Source organism: Falco naumanni, chromosome 1 (genome assembly GCF_017639655.2).
Source record: "Falco naumanni isolate bFalNau1 chromosome 1, bFalNau1.pat, whole genome shotgun sequence".
Classification (NCBI taxonomy): domain Eukaryota; kingdom Metazoa; phylum Chordata; class Aves; order Falconiformes; family Falconidae; genus Falco; species Falco naumanni.
The window spans coordinates 124753068-124772714 of record NC_054054.1 but is presented as its reverse complement, the minus strand read 5'-3'; the positions used below and the strand labels follow the sequence as shown (position 1 = coordinate 124772714).

Genomic DNA, 19647 nt, shown 5'->3' with positions numbered 1-19647 from the left:
AAGAACTAGCTCTCCCAGGAGAGCAGTCAGGCACCACCTAAATGATAGTTAAGGAAGGAACGTGCACATTTTGTGTGGCTGTGTATCCCTCCCACACCTTTGCCCATTCCTGCCTTATCCACCTGGTGCTATCCAAGATCCTTCAGTGGGTGAGGAGGTTGCAGGTGAAGTGTGCAAGCTCTGGGTGTGACTGGAACACAGACACATGTGTGTGCATGTCTGTGTTTGGCACGTTCCTCCAAACAAACCAAGTCCATGCTAAGAAGCTTTCACAGATTCTATACATAACTTTGTGAGTTTTCTTGTAATTTGGCACCTTATAAAGTCAAAAGATGACTCTGCCTCTTATAAATCTTTCCATGACTTCTTAACGCATAAGGTACGGAAGCTTAAAACTGTGGCTGAAGGGAAGAAAAGTGAAATGTGCTCTCACAAGGTGTATGGTAGAGGCATGTTCTTTATTTCTGTGTCTGTATTCCTAAAAATGCAATGCATGCATTACTATACACTATTAAACCTAGTTTTTGTACTGTGATAAATGAAATAAAAATATCAAACAGAGAAAACCAGAAAAAGCCAGATGGGTTGAGACCAGGGGTTCAACCAGTATCCTGTCTCCAGCACTGGCTGGTATCAGATGCTGTAGATAAAAGTAGAAGAAACTGTATAGTAGCCTGTTACGAATTAACATGCCCAGGAGAGAAGTTTCTTCCTGACCCTCGTCAGTTAGTGGTTGACTTATATGCCAATGCATACATTACTCTACATGCTCACATATTTATATGTATCTGTACCAAGAAGCATGTGACAAAATGCTAAATCAGACTCCTGGTACTTTCACTTACAGGAAAGTCATTCTGAGGAAAGAATTTTTTTCACCGCAAGAGGCTCACACAGTACATAACTGGGAGAGGGGAAGGCAGCTGAGATTCACAGCTCAACAGGGGAAACTGCTTTTACAAACAGCACCTGAAATATGCACCCTTTGAAGTTCTTTTGGGGATTCTGATTATGTATCTCAGTAGTAGCTCGTCTCTCCGAGTAGCTTTACCTATGTGATTAAGCGAATGTGTGTAAGTACTTGTAAAGTGACCAGGTAAGCAGATTTCAGGTTAGACATTCCCTTTTTCTAAAAATCACAGGATCACAGAAAAACAGGGTTGGAAAGCTCAACATCTGACCATTCTGTATCACTCCTGCGAGTCGTTTTCTCCAGCAGGCTCCCCAGAGCCATCACCACAGAGGTTACACACCCCACAGACCTGTCAGTGCTTTGCTGCCTTAATGGCAGTGTTTCCTAATTAACTTCAAACTCTTTGCCTTCAGTTTAAGCCCATGTTTTCCTGTCCTACCCACCAGCTACAGGCAACAGATTGTCCCTCTCTCCCGAGCTTCAATTTTTGTGTTTGAGAACGGTTTCTTTGCTTCCTAACGCTTTTTTTTGGACTGAAACACCTTATTTCCCTACTTCCTCACTGATGTGTTTTCTAGATCTCTGGATTCCCTTCAAATTGTTCCATGGCTTTCCCAAAGTGCAGTGCCCAACATAGAACAAGGTAATCCAGCCAAGAGCTTTCAAAGAGGGGTGCGGAACGATTACTTCACATGTCTTGAAGGTTGTATTCTATTTTATACAATCCGGATGGTGTTTTTTCCGACACCACGTAAGTACTGAGACCCTTACACATTTTCTTACACTCCTTTCCATGTTTTTAGATTGTTTCCCCAATGCCTGCCAGTGCTCAAATCCAGGATACAATACAATGTTTTCTACTGCAGTGATGCTGCTGATGATTCAGCATATAAAATAGGCTAATTAATGAGCTTTGGAACAATCATCTCCCCGCCAGGCTTGCTAATATGCTTGGTTTTACCTAAAGGGATCACAAATATCCAAAGACAAGTGCTAGAAAAAGAGAAATGCAAGATACGTTAAAATAACACAGCAATACTACTATATGTAGCAAATTTCAGGGAAAAGATTCAGCATGCTATTTTTCTTCCTTAAATGTGATGAGCTCATAAAAACGTTCAATTAGTCAGACTGATGTGGATGACTCGTCAGACCTAATTTTAGCAGCCTAAAGTTAGCCAGCATTTCCACAACAGTCATCTCATCTCCTTCAACAATAAATGGAAAGGGATGAACATTTCCAGGATAAACACATCCTATTGCCTTCAGCTCCCTAAAAAGCCAGAGTAAGATGGGATGAACTCCCCTGTGAAGACAGAAGAAGAGTTCCAGTAACCGCAGAGAGCCTCAACAAGTAGACAAACGATCTCTTGATGGCTGAGGTCAGGTGAGATAAATCCCATTTTAAGTAACCACAAATTCAGAGATAATTATTTTTACGTTAGCATGGTAATTAGATACAATGCAAATTAACCATAATCATCAGGGGGGAAAAGCATCATGAGATATTGCTTATTGAATAACTGCAGAGATGTGCAGAGCACAGAACGTCCATGTCACAGAGAACTTCAAAACATTAACATTCCCTTTTTTCCAAGTTGATCTGACAGCTGAGTATGTTGAATTTCTCTGCAAAGGATAATTTTTACCCAGTCATTTCAGATGAACAAATGTATTTCGTTTCAACAAAATCACACTGTTTAGTCTCCAGATTGATCTTTGTCTTTTTAAAGAAGCATAATACAGTAAAAAGGAAAACAAAGGTGACATTCTGAAATGAAAGGTGTTCTGATTTAAAATATTGCACAGCTCGCTCTAAAAGCATGATCTCTGAGGCTCAGTCTGATTTTGCTGATTTCAATTTCAAACATGAGGTCTCATTTTGATTTCTGCACAGTGCGAAGGAGCCAGTTTGGCCAGCCCTCCCAGCCGTGGAGCCACGTCAAAAACCTGCCCGCAACCCCAAGCCAGCTGAGAGCACGTGGCTCATGGCTCGGAAATGAGAAAAGTTCCCCAGGATCCCACTGTGGATCCCACAGCACTAGGCAGGGTGTAAGCAGGTGTCCAAAGCAATTGTGTGTTCACTTATTCTTGCCAGTTCTCTCCTTCCTACGAAGAACATCCCCGTGGATTCCCCAGTGTAACCCGGGGATCAGGGTTTGGGCATGATGAGAGTCACTGTTCGCTGCGATTGCGGGGGAGTTTCGGAGCCTCCTGGGGAGACTGGGAACTGGCTTTCCAAATAAATTAGGCAGCTTTGAAAAATCTGACCTAGAGGGCACACTACATTGGTTTTGTTCCCTGCCTAGATCATTATCTATCTCTGGGTATGTCCAACATTGGTCCCTGCAGGGTAATAAAGTTTACAAGAAGTTTGCTCAAGTACAGTAGCTGTCTAGTCAACCCAAATGTGAGCTGTTTTCTTGTGCCAATGCTAATCTGTTACTGATACCCACGCTAACCAGTGTGAAACTTCTTCTAGCAGCTCAGCAATGTATTACAATGTGGGCACGCTGTCAGCGAGGTTTATAATATAAATACTTGTGCATATGAGTTCATTGTTTATATTCTAAAAGCTATGATGGGACAATTTGTTGGAAGCGATTTTCATGGCAGTAAAAAGCTAGATTTGGGACTCCATTGACAGCCTACTTAAGGTCACAGCTGCTTTCTGATAAGAGACTGCTCCAGAAGGCTGACTGATAGTTGTCACTGGGTCTTCTGGATCTTCACAACTGGTGATGAGGGCAACTGCACTAAATGACTTTTGGTTAGTACTAAAAGGCTTGATCTCCAGTGCTGACGTCTCTGCTTCTTTTTCCCGTGTCTTCTCGCTTCGGTTCCATTCTTGCTCCTTCCGATCCAGTTGCATGGCACTGCAGTGAGGAGCATAAACTTCTGTGGTTTCTTCAAACTGTAAGCAATCCACCTTATAGTATTTTTTCTTTACATGTAAGACATCGTTAAACCTATGGCCCCACAGAATCTCCCTGGGGACATATGAACTTCTTGACTGATGTGAAGTTCCTGTTGAATCACCCGTGTAGACAAATGTGACCAGGATTTCAAAGTTGTCCTTGGCCAGAGCTTTCCGATCTAGACCATACAAGGGGCTCTCACTATCAATTTCATGTACGACTGTCACCGGTGTAACAAGTATGATCTGGTCATTTAGCAGCTTCAAGTCCTTGTACTCCATCGTCATTCTGCCCTCCTTGTCTTCCTTGTAGCGCAGAAGCTGAGCTCGTACAGAGCCCTCAACCATGTGATTTGGTCGGAAATCACCAATGCGCCACATGAGGCAAAATTTGTCATCCCTTAAGCCCACTACAGCATAGTAGCTGAACCGAATGGTTTGTGCCCTCTTTCGAGCCGTGGCCATTTTTGCCAAGGCTGCTCCGATGATGAAGGTATCAATAATGCAGCTTAACACTGACTGTAGGATAACCATGAGGATTGCAACGGAGCACTCTTCTGTAACACAGCGGTAACCGTAACCGATGGTCGTTTGGGTTTCAAGGGAGAACAGGAATGCTCCTGTGAAGCTATGGACGTTTGCAACACAGGGGGTTATTTCTTCATCATTGAATAAATCTCCGTGTTGGATTGCTATCAACCAGAAGACTAGTCCAAAGAACAACCATGAAAGAACATATGACAATGAGAATATCACAAACATATGGCGCCACTTGATGTCCACCAGCGTGGTAAATATGTCCACTACATAGCTCTCCCATTCCCCAAAGATGTGTTTGAAGTACACATTGCAGCTGCCATCCTTGTGGAGAAATCGCTTCTGCAATCTTTTCATCCCCATTTCAGGGCTTTCTTGACAAGTGCGTTGGTAACTGATCTTATTTCCCTGTATGTTAACGGGCTTATAGCACCCGCTCTGTTCAGTCATCTTTCTCATAGTTGCCTCGTGGCACCAGTTTACAGAACACACTTGTGGTCCCAGGGGCTATTTGTTTTCTTTGTTCATTGGAAATCTATGAAATAAAAGAAAAAAGTTTATTTTTGTTTTAATGTCCTATGCCAGAACTGTGTAACACCAAATCTAAATATATTCACTCTCTGGCCATCATGAGCAATTTTCTGAAGACTACAGACTCTGACATTCATTTAAAAACATAGCGAAAAAACTTAGGCCTGGAAATATGAGGCAGCCAGAAATTCAACTAGTTAGAAATGTCCATATCAATCCTAAAATCTGGTATGCAGATAAAACCAGAAATCAAACCAGTCTGTGGTGACCCCACTGTGAATATCTCTTCTAATGTTCTGGTGAAGTGACACTCAAATCAGGATGGGCTGTCATGAACTGTCACAGGAATGCCATGAACCCCCTTAAAGTTAGGCAAATATTTGAGGTAGTAAATATTTGTTGCACGGTTGTTTTGTTTTCCTCCATTAGAAGAAATGCATAGGAAAACACTGTCATTTGTACATAAGATTCTGTAGCATGGACAGGCGAATTAAGTGCTAACATGTTTTAATCAGAAAACGTATCAAACACACAATCATTCATCACTGTTTGTGTTTCAGTATTGCCCAGAAATGCCTGGTCATGGAACTGAACTTTACTAGGCTAGTGCTACAGAGACATATTTGTTCAATTTGTAGAAAAGTATTTACATTTCAATTGAAAAAGAAACCTCTCTGAGGTCCTGGGAAGCCTCTCAAATCATTCCTTAAAACAAAACAAAACAAAAAAATCCGGCTGCCAAAAAGTATTTAAATCTTTATTAATGAGTTTGAAACAAACATGCAGTACGTTAATAAAATTTGTGGATGACACAAATTTAGGAAGTGATGTGAATTAGGAGATTCCTCTGTCAGATCAGAGAAAAAAAACTGATGTCTTTGCAGATTGCAACCATATGAACTCCAGCAGTACGAAGTGCTAGGCTATACGTTTAGTGACTAATAACAAGAACTTATGTTAGAAACTGAGAACTCATCAACTGGAATCCAATAAAAAAGGAAAGGCTTAGCTGAAGTAATCAGTTACAGGATGCTGATGAATCACTTGTAGGATACAGCAAATGCCTTTTCCTGCAGGTCTCCAGCTCATGCTGCCATATCCCAACTGCTAACACACAAAACGCTGACAGGTCAGAAGCTATAGGGTACGCAGCTAGAGCAACTCACAATTTTTGCCATATATCATGCTTCTACCTGATATTTCTGAAGGAAACAAAAGCCAATATTTTTGAGGAAAACCTGTCATTATTCCAAAAAATGTTAAGTTTTCAATGGAAAAATGACAAGTCCTTTTTCCCATTTTTAAGCTGGTTTCAGCTGACAAAAGTTCAGAGGTAGGTTTACAATGAAGCCAACATATTAATGGAAAATGAAATTAAAAAAAAGTTTCCTAGTGGTAAACTTTTTCCTCAGCTCTTCATTCAGTTTGCCTGAGTATAAATGACTGCACACACTTCAAGGCAGGCCCATAGAGTGTAATATATATTGGATGGACTAGATTAACAGACCGAGAACTCTTCTCTCATCCAAGGAACAATGACAAGCATGCATAGACACTAATCCAAAAACACTTAAAAGCCAAACATAGTTTCCATTTCTTTTTTCTTGTCTTTTTTTTTTTTTTTTTTTTCCAGTACAGAAATGAATGTGACATATGGTGTCGTAGCCTCAGAATGTGGCCTTCATTAAAAAACACAACATTAATGTTTCCAAAAATACTTCTTGGAATACAGTCTTTGGAAACATTCATATGACTCGCTTTACTCATAGCTTTAAAACAAACAGCGTAGCCTAGTCTATTGAAGACTCTTGACCTAACATTTTATAAGTCATATTTAACAACAAACAAAAACTGGAAACGGTTATTTTTTTAAGAACCTCATATTGTGAGGTGTGAAAATGCAGCAAATTGTAATCAGGAGCCAATATAATCTTAAATAAAAAACATACTTAGGCTTGTGCCGTTTTTCTTATTGACTGAATCAAACTAGATTTCCTTGAAAATACTCACAAACGTCCTGGGACCCTAAAAGGGCTGAACAGTTCATGAATCAGACTGCTGAGCTGATTCCACTCACTGCTGTTGCCATCAGAAAATCATCATATTTCAAAAACAGTGTTTTGCTGGCAATATCTTTAGATTTTGTTGGTGCTGGCAAGACTCATGGACAGTCGGCTGTCAGACATGCAGCGATGTGGCTAACTCCACTCTGAGTTTATGGTAGTCTGTCACACACAGGAGGCAATTCTTGCATTAGGAGCTCTGACTCTGCTTAGGGTCTCTCCTACTACTATCATGTACGTTATAGTAATACATATATGCTCATGGATGCCTGGGATGGTTTTTTGACTGGTATAAACAAAACACCCACTAGACTGGATTTTCAGAACAATCAAAAATATGTCTGTAATAAGAAAGGGAAGGTGATGTAGAGCTTCCTAAACCAGAACCAAACAATCTAGAACTGAAGCTGGATGGAGTAAAAAAGGATCAGTGCAGAGCAACATTAACGGACATATATTGCTCTAAGAATCTGTGTTAATCTTTCTCCATCATGTTGAAAATTGGATTGCTCAGAGATGTTTGGCCTTGCACAGTGGAGACGTGCCCCAGATGACCTAAAATCCCAAATGTGCCTGTAAGTCTTAGGAAATAGCCTTCTCAGCCACTCAAAAACATCTAAAAATGTCACCCAGTGGTTTGGGGGTCTTAAAGGTAAGCCAAGTCTAAACTTTTCCAGGCTACCTCTTAAAGTCTCTCAAGTGCGATAATAATCATGCATCGTAATTAATAACTTCTTTTACATTGTCCGATGTTTATCATTTAAGTCTAAAAAAATACCCTTCAATGGTTCTGAATTAGTAAGTCTGTATTACGATCTGTACTTCATTCATGGGGACACTTTGAAAGAGGCACGTGATTTTCCTATTCCAAACGAGAGGCAGTGAGGCTGTGAAGCCAGATGTTCATCACTTACTTTACTGAGACATGCTGACTTTTGCAAAACAGTCTGAAGACTATTATTATTACCAAATTTTAAAGGAGAGAAGACCACAGACTCACAACCAGACTTACAAACTTAAATCTTAGCGCCATTTCAAAAATCTGATTTTTCAAAATGGAAGTATTTTACACATCCCTAAGAAAGCCATACGAATTACATTAAAGGTCTTACTACCTGGTAAAGATTAGCAAAGGGGGTGGGGGAGGATTTAAAAACATTCTCTACTCACTAAAGCTCATGGATCGGTTGCTGCAAATGATTCTCAGATGTTGTCAGGAAGCGTTTTCACCTTCCTCTAACACTAACACACAAACCCTCTCCCGTTTTTGTCTTTCTTCTATTTTCCGTGGCTGGGTTTTTTTTCCCCCCTGTATTTCTGGGCATGTTTATACACATCATGAACCTCTTTTGCATACTGTTCCGTTGTTCAGAAAAGAGAGTGTGCTAAATTTTCAGTACCTTTGCTAACCATTTTTAGAAACTTATTTTGCTCCCAAATAAAAAACTTCTCAGAGACAAAAATGGAGCAGTGAAGCTGTGCAGGATAGTCAGAAGAAAGAAACAGAGAAATCGCAAAAAAATCATTAAGATAAATGCTAGAAAGGGTTCAGAAATACTCCTAAAGCATATACGTATCAGGCTCAGTTCAGAAAATCAACATATATTCTTAATTATTTAAGCCAGGGTTAGGTTCTTACTGTGCTGGATACTGGAACATGCTCAGGGAGGCACAGAACTGCTCTAGAGACCTGTGTTTATGGGGCCTGCATATTGACCCCCCCAACTGGTATCTTTGAAAATTTCACCCCAATTAGATATAGGAGAAAGGCAGGTAAATTCCTGTATTTCAAAGGTCATAAAGCAGTGCAGCGGCAGAAACAGCAAAAACCTCAGCACCCATTTATGCCCAGTGAAGAGCTAACACAAAGCAAACACTGGCAGAAGCAAGCCTTCTTATCGTATTCATAATTTTCACCTAGTTCCTCTCAAAATGAACCGCTGTACCAAAGGAATTTGAACTCTGGATTTTCATCAGCTCATTCAGAATAACAGTAACTTTTAAGTTAAGCCTTAAGCATCAAGTTTAGCCTTTTAAAAACTTCCACTAAATGTACTTGTCAATTTAATTTTGACACTTTAAGTTTAGAGCTCAGTGTTTTATGAGGATAATCCCTATATTGCACCTTAATTTAATACCTAACAAGTTGTTGCTACGCCCCTTTTATGACTATATTTTCCCATTATGTAAACAAGTAGGGGTGAATTTTTTTCCAGTGACAACTTCAGTCAACAGCCTGTTTGTAAAACATTAAGCAAAACAATGTGAAGATCTGGGTTGCAGAATAATTCTGTTCTGAGATTAAATCAAAAAGAAAACAACTCGAAATCTCCGAATGCAATTTCGTACTCTAACCCCACACACATGGAAGCGGATCTCTCTCTAGCATCGGTTTAGCAATCACCTCAGTTTCCTGCTGCATCTTGGAAATGGTCTGAAAGGTTTCCAGTTTTAGTCATAGTTGTGTAACCCTGGAAGGCTTGCAGCTCAGAGACCAGAAATGTGACAAGTAGAAACCTTTTGAGCTGCTTTGGAATTGACTCAAGTATTCGCTCCTTTAAAAAAAACCAAACAAAACAAAACAACAAAAAAAAAGCCACCACCCACAAAATCTAAATGAATCTATTATAGGGCAGCATTAGGATTCTTCTTTGCAAAGGCACCTAACTGCTCCTAATACAGCCAGTTTTCCTGCTTCTGGTAGGTAATCCCCAGAGCAGGGCTGGCACACATCCCAATTCACCGTTTGTATGTCTTGTACCACGCACACCCCATGGCTGGCCACGGAGGAGTTTGCTCGCAGCCTCCAACAGGTACACTCCAGGACACCCGCAACTGTGCTGAAACTCCTGCCTGCTTGGCTTGGAAGGCTGATCGCCCTAACCCACAAGACAGACTTATCTTTACATTGTGAAAGCTTTCACTTGTCTCCTCTGGCAGAACAAAAAAGCACAATGATGTTCACAGTTTCAGAAAGTGTCTGATAGTCCTCGTATCTAACAGGTCAGGTGCAAGATACTGATGAGCACGGCTTTATGTTACAAGTGGGCTTTTTTTTTATATTTAATGTTCCTCATCTCAGATCAGATCCCCGCAAATGACTAAAGGGCACCTTTACAAGGTGAGGGGGGCTGGAACATCCCCTCAACTGAACGCAGAGTTGGATCTCTAGGGAGCAAGGATGCAGGAGAGGGGTTCCCACGACAAAGCATGACCCAGAGCGCTTTCAGATCAGTACATGCTTTTGTGCTGACTTTACCAGAGTGAAGCACAGCCCAGCGGGAGCTTCAATCACAGAACTTTCCTACATCCATAATAACGCCTTTGAAGCCTCCGGAGCGAAGCTTTTAAATGGTTCAACCCGCCCTTTAAAAAAAAAAGTTTTGTTGTTCCCATCACTTTAGCTTGGATGATGGAGTGCGGTGGAGGCTGGTAGGGCTGCGGCTCACCCAGCAGCGTGGCTGTCAGGCTGCAACACACAGCTCTGCAAGCATCACCTGGCACGGAAGACCTCTCCTCGCTGTTATCTTGTGTATAGGGGTCTTTCAACAGAGGAAGAGAAGATTGCAGCTACAGAAATAAAAGGAAACTTCTAACAGGTGAAGCTCAGAGCTGGAGAAAAAGGGTATTTCTTAGACTTTTTATTCAATACCTCTGTACACAAACAAGACCTAAAGTATCAATATGTAAGTGCTTGTTTATTAAACATTTTAAAAAGTATCAATATGTAAGTGCTTGTTTAGTAAACATTTTTAAAAGTATCAATATGTAAGTGCTTGTTTAGTAAACATTTTTAAAAGTATCAATATATAAGTGCTTGTTAATTAAACAGTTTTAAAAGTATCAATATAGACGTGCTTGTTTATTAAACATTTTAAAAGTATCAATATAGACGTGCTTGTTTATTAAACATTTTAAAAGATAGACGTAAACAGCACAGACCAGACGACCTCTGCACAGGTTTTCAAGTCATGCAATAGTGCTGTAATCTACACTGGAACAACTCACAGTAACAGATATATTGACATTTAATTCATCTAAGTGAAACCAGAGCTCTTTAAAACAAAACCAAAAAAAAAAAGAAAAAAAAAAGAAGAAAAAAAAGAAAAAAAAAAAGAAAAAAGGAAAGAATTTTGGCCCCTTAAGTTTGAGAGGACAGGCTTTGAAAGTTGCTCCTTGTTGAGGGCTGGTTGCCTGTTTCAGAGCCACAGGACAGGTTAAAAATGAACCAGCCCCCTGCTTACCACTCAGAGCAATTCCCAAAATCTGTAGAAAGCTGAAAATGTCTATTTTAATTTATTTGCACTGTACGCACTGCATGGTTTTAGCCAGGAACAAGCCAGTGGAAACACTGAAATACCATGAGAAATGGAAAGTGCTGGCAACTTGAAAGTCTTGATTTCGGGCCTCACTGCCATTCTTTGTCTCAGACGATTTGGCAGGGGGAAACCTAAAACTGTTGACTCTCAGGACTCTCTTCCTCCTTTTAACCCTCAGCTCTCAGCAGCTCCTGTGCTAAGGCGACCAGACACAGCATGCACTCGCCAGCACAACACCACATCCCCCCCGCTAGTGCAGCTGTGGGTGGGTAGACATGGCACCCAGGCTGGGTGCAGCCCCAGTGCACCCACAGCAGCGCTGGGGCTGAGCTGGGACAGCCCAGGGCTGCCCTGATGAGCCAAGACCACAAGCACAACAGTGCAACCAAGTGAATGGGAGCACCTGAGCACCCAACCCTCCAGGGTGACCCTGCTGTGCACCCAGCACAGCCCACACCTGCCAGGGGGCATCTCCGCCTGCCTGAAAATTCCTCCTCCTGGTTCTCCTCCCGGCAGCTACGAGCCATTTGCGTTTTGGTATTGAGCTGATAGGACCAGAGCACCTCTATTTCTGGTCAGGCCCCTGTAGCCTTACTTCTTAAAACTGGTAGAGCTGGTACACATCCTGGAAAATCTACCAGACATGCAGACATGGAGTAGCTGAAAAAGATGTATTTTATATCCAGTTGTCTTTCTCCGGAAACCAGTAGCCAACTTATTCCTTACTGCAGCAGGCAGAATCCCCTGGGCTTTAATACAAGTTAGCTGTGAGGCAATCGAATACAAGTGTTAGCGTGAATTATAATTTCCTCCTCCGTCCTCCCCTGACACACTCATGTCTGCGCCGACGCACAGTGAAGGTTCATTTCAATAGTTCTGCAGAGGTGTGTGGTGGGATTTCTCCACGCATCAAGCCTTATGGATTACACTCAGCCTACAGAGGCACAGAAAAATTCTTCGAGGAACTTTTCCACCAGATATTGCTGGCACAGAACAGTAGAACAGTTTGTTGCAGCTCTTAATAGACATGATGTAATATAATAATGTATTCAACAATAGGTAAGTGGCAGGTCATGAACAATGACAGAATCAGATTAGATAATGCTGACCACTTTCATTTAACGGAGCCAACACCCTCAGCTCTGTTATTTGCTGCAGTTCAGTGCTGTTATATCTTTTAAAACACAACAGGTTATTAACGAAGTAGGATTTGGGGGGCGGGCAAGAGCTGAGATTCTGAAAGGGTTCTTCCAGTCTCAGGGACCGTTTCCTTTACGTCACGCTGTGCAACCCTGCTTCCTGAGGCAGAAAGCATACTCCTTTTTTTCCTGTTTTTTGGAGTACATTGTAAACCAAATATCCAGGGAAGGCAAATATCCAGGGAAGGGCAGTGTGACATAAGAACACGAAGTCACTGTCTTTCTGGTTGTGTTCTTTATTCGAGTATATATATATGCTTAATTAGAGTATATATATATTCTTCTGTAGAATAAGAAAGGTACAGATACAGGGCTGCACTTCTTGTGGCACCACCGTTAGCTCCCGCAGTCCTATGTACCTCGCTGCTCCCTGGTCCTGCAGTTCTCTGTGTCTGCAGGCATAGCAAAAACAACTGAGAGAAGAAAAGGTTATGTGTATTTAACCAAAGGGTTATGTGAAGATCAGAGAACCCCTTACGTTGCCCGTGCAAGTTTTGATCCTACCAATTCCAATGGCTGCAGCTTTGACAATGCGAAGCCTTGTGTTGGTGTCAATGGAGTTTGGATCAGATGCCTTGCTATTGTGTTTCATACAAGGAATAGAATAAAATAAAACAGAATCCCAAGTTAACAGCATGAGTGAGCTCTGTTCAACAGATGAGAGAAGTAAAAAATGAGTAGGAAGCCTGAGGATCTCTGATATTTTTTCCCCCACCTCTAAGATGCAGCTTGACACCAGTTACTAACTTCTAAGGGCTATCCAGGACAGACAGGAGGAGCACTTGCAAGTTTCTATCGATCTCAGCTTTGGGCTGCTGACCTCGGCAGGAATTCCACTATAATCCTCCGAAGCTGTATCATCCCACCTACTAAAATACCCCAAATGCCAATTAAACCACCAAAGCCTTTACATTTTCAAAACTAAAGTAGGGTTTAACAGCGAAAATACAATTCTGCATTACTCCTTTGAGGAAATGGAAGTGAGAAGAAAAAAAAATCTAAATAAAACATGTAAATAAAATGAATCACATCCACTATGACCTACTTTATTTTTAGGAAATACCATAAAAAAAAAACCACCCTTCTGTCTCAGCTTTCTAGATTGATTCCCAAATCAAAGAGGTTGAGATAAGTATTAGCTAAGGATCAAGTCAAACAATGTATAGGTGCTTTTTTATTTAGGAAAAGCACCAGAAAATTCTGTGGCTGACATCAACACATGCAGGCAGATAAACCAGGCAAATACTCTGCTTCAAGAAGTTAATTTATCAATCATTGCTAGGGTCAAGAATCACTGTTTTCTTTTCTAAGCAGCTTTGTATGACTCTCACTTGTGAATACAGATACAGCAGAAGTCCACCTCTGATACGCCTAAATGTGTTTTTCTCTCTAGCCTGGCAGAAGATATCATGGAGCTCCTTTGACTAGGGCTGCTCAGCCAAGGCCCATAGTCCTGCACAGCCTCCCGTGTTTCAGGTTCTTCATCCAAACCAAAATATGCTTCCACATTTGTCAGGCTATATATGTCACTACTTTTTAAAAGCCTGTGAAATATATTAAATGGTTTCAGAGATCAGACCTGATCCAAGTCCTACTGAAGTCAGCAAAGGGGTTGTCTTTGATTTCTTGTTTTGGATCAGCTCTAGCTGCTGGGATTCTTGGTATCACCACAGGCAGCATCCATCCATGCTCTTCAGAACTGGCTTGGCTTGCTGCAATTACAGCAATACTTTCTAAGGAACAAGGGCTTTTTTAAACCTTCTTTTTTTGTTGTTCAGATTTTGGCAGAATGTTGGCTTCCCATATTGTTACTTAACTCCACTGAGGTCTATCGGAAATTTGGGAACAGGATGCTTCTTTCAGACATGACTTCTGAATTCTCAATGGTTGTTGAGTGAAGATAACTTTTATTCTTGCTGTGCTATCGCTTTCCACACTGTGCATGTGATGTTCATTGTAACAGGCACTGAAAATGGCTTTCACAACCCACCTCACGCAGTCTAAAAAGATACCTCGTTTTATTCTTCACTTGATTTCTGTTGACTACTGCTAATATTTTTTAATGTTATTTCCTAAATATTTTTTTCTTTATTTTTGTACCCATGTTTCAACCACTATATGTAAAACCTGCACTTGCCAAACTGTTTTGTCAGTAAATCCCAATGACTTCTTCCATGGACTTCCCAAGGAATGGGCATGTCAATCGTAGGCAGTTTCTTCAGCTTGTGAAGGACTTGAGAGGAACCTCAGGCCAGGCATGCAGGATGCAGACAACCTAAAAGCTAAGGCACTGGGTTTAAATCTAAGAAAGATATTCATGTGTATGTTTAACTATAAGAGCACAGTAAGAATGAACGTAAGCCTGCTTCAAATCTTCCTGAGACTGGAGCCAGAGAGGTACAGTACTTGTGGAAGGTTTTACAATGAACCACTTGAGGAATGCTACAGACCAGTTTCTCAGTCCCATCATAATGACTTTATGCAATCAGCAAATTCCTCAGCTGTCTCAGGGGAAGTTAATAGATTATTTTTTGTTGAAAATATCAAACTGTTTCCAAAAATGGCAGTGCTTCTTAAAAAAATACAAAGAAGTTGCCTTTAATTAAAAACAGTGAATTTGGAGGGGGGGTGTCATAGGATTTTTGTCTCCCAGTGATTTGCACGGAGGCTGACTATGCCTCCCTTACTGCCCATGATCTGTGCCTCTGTGGCTGCCCTTTGCCTGGCAGATTTTCACTTTCTGAGTGAGCTACTTATGGGAAGTTCAGCTCATTTCAAGATGTTTGTCATGAACCTGTTCAGTCAACCGTGTTTTTCCTGTTTTACTTCTCAAAGGCAAACACTGTGAACAAGTGAGCAGATCTTATCAAGACGATGTTAACAAAAATACATCAAATAAAAACCTGTTACATTACAAATGTCAACACTCATGAAAAAAGATACCTAAAGTAGAGTGGATTTTATTGCCAGAGCAATTCCCAAAGATTGTTTTGAGAAATAACTTTCTGTTTTTCCTCACAGGTGCTATGGACCTGTGAAACAAATGTGTCTCTCGTTTATTACATATTAACTTTACAGAGGTGCTGTCACCAGAGACAGCAGCATGCCTAAATAGAATTTCACCCTCTGGTTTGAAATTTAACTTTCACTGTGCCCTGATCCACTCCAAATTAGTTGGGAGTTAGATAAATGATCAATCCACAAAATTGAATTCAAAAGTGACATATGCAGCCTGTGCTTTCCCTGGGTCATTTTTAGTCCTGTTTTCAGTGAGTAAAACCGAGTGAAAGCATCGCTTTCTCCTGCCACAAAGCCAGAGTCATTCAAAAGTCATGCAAAGCTGTAGGTGATTAATTAAACCTCAAATCACTATCAAGGCCTGACAAGCTCCGAATCACATGAGTTTGGACTGGTGGCATTCTTCCTTAGGAACATTTTGTATAGTGTTAAGCTGTATTCACTTCGTAATGAAAAGATCTTCAGGGAATGAAGTCTGTGAAAAACATAAAGTGGTGTTTCCCACAGAAAAAGCAAGCCACACCACTTGGGTGTCTTAATCTGGGAGCAACCGCAATGCTGATTATGCTCAGGAGAGAAAGTACAGATTAAGGAGACTAAAAAGTAACCTAAAAGGTTCTGGAAGGAAGCCAGAAGTACTGTAACAAAGGGAAAGCAATCTGAAAACAATAATGTCACAAAGCATCCCATGGAAAGAAGCAAGGATGAATCTCCAGTCCGCACGAATGCTAGATAGATGAAGTTATCTCCCAGCTACTGCCAGCACAAACATCATTTACAAAGCTTGACAGCTGCACAGCAATTAGGAGAGGAGCTTGTGTTTACTTGTGTTTAAAGGCAGAAGCGGCGAGTGGGTTCCAGCAACATTATGACGCGTGTTGATAATTATGATATTATGCCATTGATTTGGTCTTCGGGTGTTTTTCAAATCAGGATTTAAGATCTCTTTGTTCTCCTGTGTAAAACTCAGCTTTGAGGTCATTCTTCGCCTTACACACCCTTGGCTGTTTATGAACATCCTCACAAAACTCAAAGCCCATTTCCCATTGAGGAAGACAAGAAACAGGTTGTGTCATTGTCTGGCTCAATTGTTCTTTGTAACTACATAATAATTCCAAAGAAGGAATACTTACTAGCTTGAAGTTTTATTGTTGCAAAACCCTCCTATCAACAATGAAAGGATATGCACCAGACATACGATTGAGGAGAATCTGCTTTTCATATTAAATAAAACCGAATGAGAATGACATCCATCTATTTGAAAGAACTGGTAGAAGGTTCAATGGGGTGCCCACCTACAATGAATGTTAAGGCTCATTTCTGCTATACTGTCTCCAAAATAGATGGCTCTAGACATCTCTGTGTGACAGAGGTCCCTTGCTGACATCCCAAAGGGTGTCGAGCCAAGCCCTTGGTGCTTTTGCTTTCAGGGTAGAGGGGCAGAATTTGGCACCCTAACCTAACATTTCCTTAAAGCTGCAGGCAACATATTCTCCTGTCCTGATCTTATGCATTGTTGCTCCTAGCTGTGGCTGCATTTTATTAGTTTAGACAGCACTCTGGGATCTTTCCGAATAAAAGGATCGTTATTGCAGAAGTTGGAAAAATGTCAGCAGAAGGGATGAAATATTGCCCCATGCCCTTGCCATACTGAACAGGGAATCTTTTCTTCTAGTGTTGGTTTAGGACTTAATCCTGCAAGGTCTTGTCTGTCAGCAAATACAATCAGGTTTAAGAGCATGAATAACCATCCTAGAAATCACTGGAAACTATTTTGTTAGTGTAAAATTAAGCAAGTGCGGAAGTTCTCCAATAGACTTGGACCAGAGTACTCAGCACCCTGCAGAAATGTGCCTTGAGTTCTTAGAACCATTTATTGTGTCCAGAACAGCCATTCATTAGGGCTTTGTGCAGAGAGGTTGAATTTCACTCACTTGGAAGATATTCCTTCTAACCCCCTGAGACATACAGACTCTTTGGTTGATTTGGAAAACAAAATGATTAATGGCATTTTACAAGTTTTTCCACTAAACAGATTTCAGTTGAAGCCTGTCACAAGCTAAAGAATTTGCAGGAATAGTGTCAATCTGATGACATAGTGGCAATAAATCCTATTGTACTGGATTACATTTTTACCCATTAAAATGCTTTGACCTATTGTCATCCAAGTAGAACCACATTCCACTGGCTGTTCAAAAGGTTCTGATTTCACTCTCGATTGTTACCGGGGCAACTGCACCTCAATCCAAAACTCTGCCACACCAATCATTTAACTCGATTTGAACAGACTCATGTAGATAAAGCAGAGCACTAATTACTTATTCCCATTGAAAAAGTCTAAATCAAATCTTTCTGAGACCTGAACAACAGAAACTTATAGAAGCTGTCCAAGGGTTACTTGTAGGGTTTTTGGTGTTTTTTTGCATGAGGTACCAATTGCGTCATTTCTTCGGGGAATAGCTAGCTGTGGTGACAAAATACCATGAAAAGATTAATATTCTTAGTCTATCCAAAGCAGGAGCACACTAGAAATCTCACCGCAGGCCACTCCTGGAAAGAGTTCTCACTCAGTTGTGGAAAACTAAAAGGATTTTCATTAATAGTCAAACAGCTAGTTAAAGCTTGTGAGTGGAAATAGAAATATTTGGATTTCCCCATTGGGATTTCTGGTGGAAAGTAGGCTGTGTTTTATGGCATCTACTTTTATATGTATTAAGTGAATATCATCTCAGTTGTTCAGATTTGTCTTAAATTGAGCTATCTTTGAGTGAGAGAATGCCAGTTAGAAAATGTGCATATTCTCCCATAGATGCTAAGGTCCGGCATTTCTTGGAGAGCAAAACGGTCTATGTCAGAGATCAGGTCACTAGAGTTAGCTCAGCTCTGCTCACTGCCAGGATGCAGGCTTGCAAAGAAACAAGGTACTGCAGCACAGAATCAGTGCCCTGGCAGTGATGTACACAACATCAGGTGCTAATTTGAAATCAGAGAACATTTTAAAAAGAACTGGAGATCCTTTGTGTCTGAAGGTCTGAAGTTGTCTCAGGAATGGACATGGCTTTGGTTCTTATACACATCAAAAATCCAGCTGGTTTTACTCTTTTATCCAGATGAGTCTTCATTCCACATCTAGTGAATCCCTGTCTTGGTTTTCCATTGGGGTGCAGGGAAAGTTTTCTGAAAAAAGTGGTTGTTCACTGACATTGCTTGTATTGTTTGATAAAGACTATTGTTCTTTATCAAATGTCAATTCTTAGATCTACTCAGCCTACTATTGACCTACTACCCTCTACCATGTTGACAGCAAAGAAAAACCAAAAATTCAATGCTTCCTCAGCTGAATCTTTTCACAGGAAATTAAGGGCTGAAACACTCTCCAGTCTTCCAATTCTCCAATCAGGCATGTCACCACAAATAACATTTGAGTAGCTGAAGCATATTCTCCCCGTCTGCACTCTTAAGACACAAATTTAACCGCTTTAAAAAGAGGATCCAGTGCTACTATCATGACTGCAAACTACACAAAAATGAACAATTCATTGTGAAAAGCAGCACAATGGCTTCTGAGGTTGCAGCATTGGGTCCTGCCAGACAGGATGGAAGACTAGTGTGCTTTTGCAATATAGGATGAAAAGATGAAGAATCAAATCAAGCTCCTATCCCAATTTAAAAAACAAACAGAGAAGAAATCTGAGGTTGTTTCTATTTGTTTTGTTTATTTGTATATCTCATATAGCATTTTAATTGCTCAATACGTTACTGGCTGTTCTGTTACCAACATTCTCACCAAAATTACATGGTGAAAATATTGGGCAAGAACAGTAACTAATAAAGAAGGGCAAGGCAGCAGTCAATCTAGAGAATCTTCATCACATCAGGGAACATTGAGCAAGGTGAATTAGCAGTGCTCTCTTGAAAGGCAGAAACTTTCTCAAATATGAAGCATTTTCCAACTGATCTTTCCAAGAACTATTCAGAACCTCTTCTGGCAGAAGGATTTTTCAGATTTCAACTTTTTTTCCTGATAACACTTCATTTGCAAAAGTTTGTTTCTTTAGAAACAGTTTGCTGAGCAAATGATCAATACATCAGTCCTTGCTCTTTCTGCTTCCAGAATGACATATCTTGAAATATTGTTAAGAACTTAACT

At 40.7% G+C, this 19647-nt stretch overlaps 1 protein-coding gene across 5 annotated transcripts in view; it reads right to left on the bottom strand.

Annotated features, from left to right (window-relative positions):
* Positions 1–439: 439 nt before the first annotated feature.
* Positions 440–19647, bottom strand: part of KCNJ16 (potassium inwardly rectifying channel subfamily J member 16) — a 34778-nt gene continuing 15570 nt past the window's right edge. For all 5 annotated transcript variants that reach the window (XM_040582073.1, XM_040582071.1, XM_040582069.1 and 2 more), the window contains one exon: positions 440–4902. In XM_040582073.1, the coding sequence (XP_040438007.1) occupies positions 3537–4826 (1290 nt within the window). In that variant the 5' untranslated portion in view covers positions 4827–4902 and the 3' untranslated portion in view covers positions 440–3536. The remainder of the gene's footprint in view (positions 4903–19647) is intronic.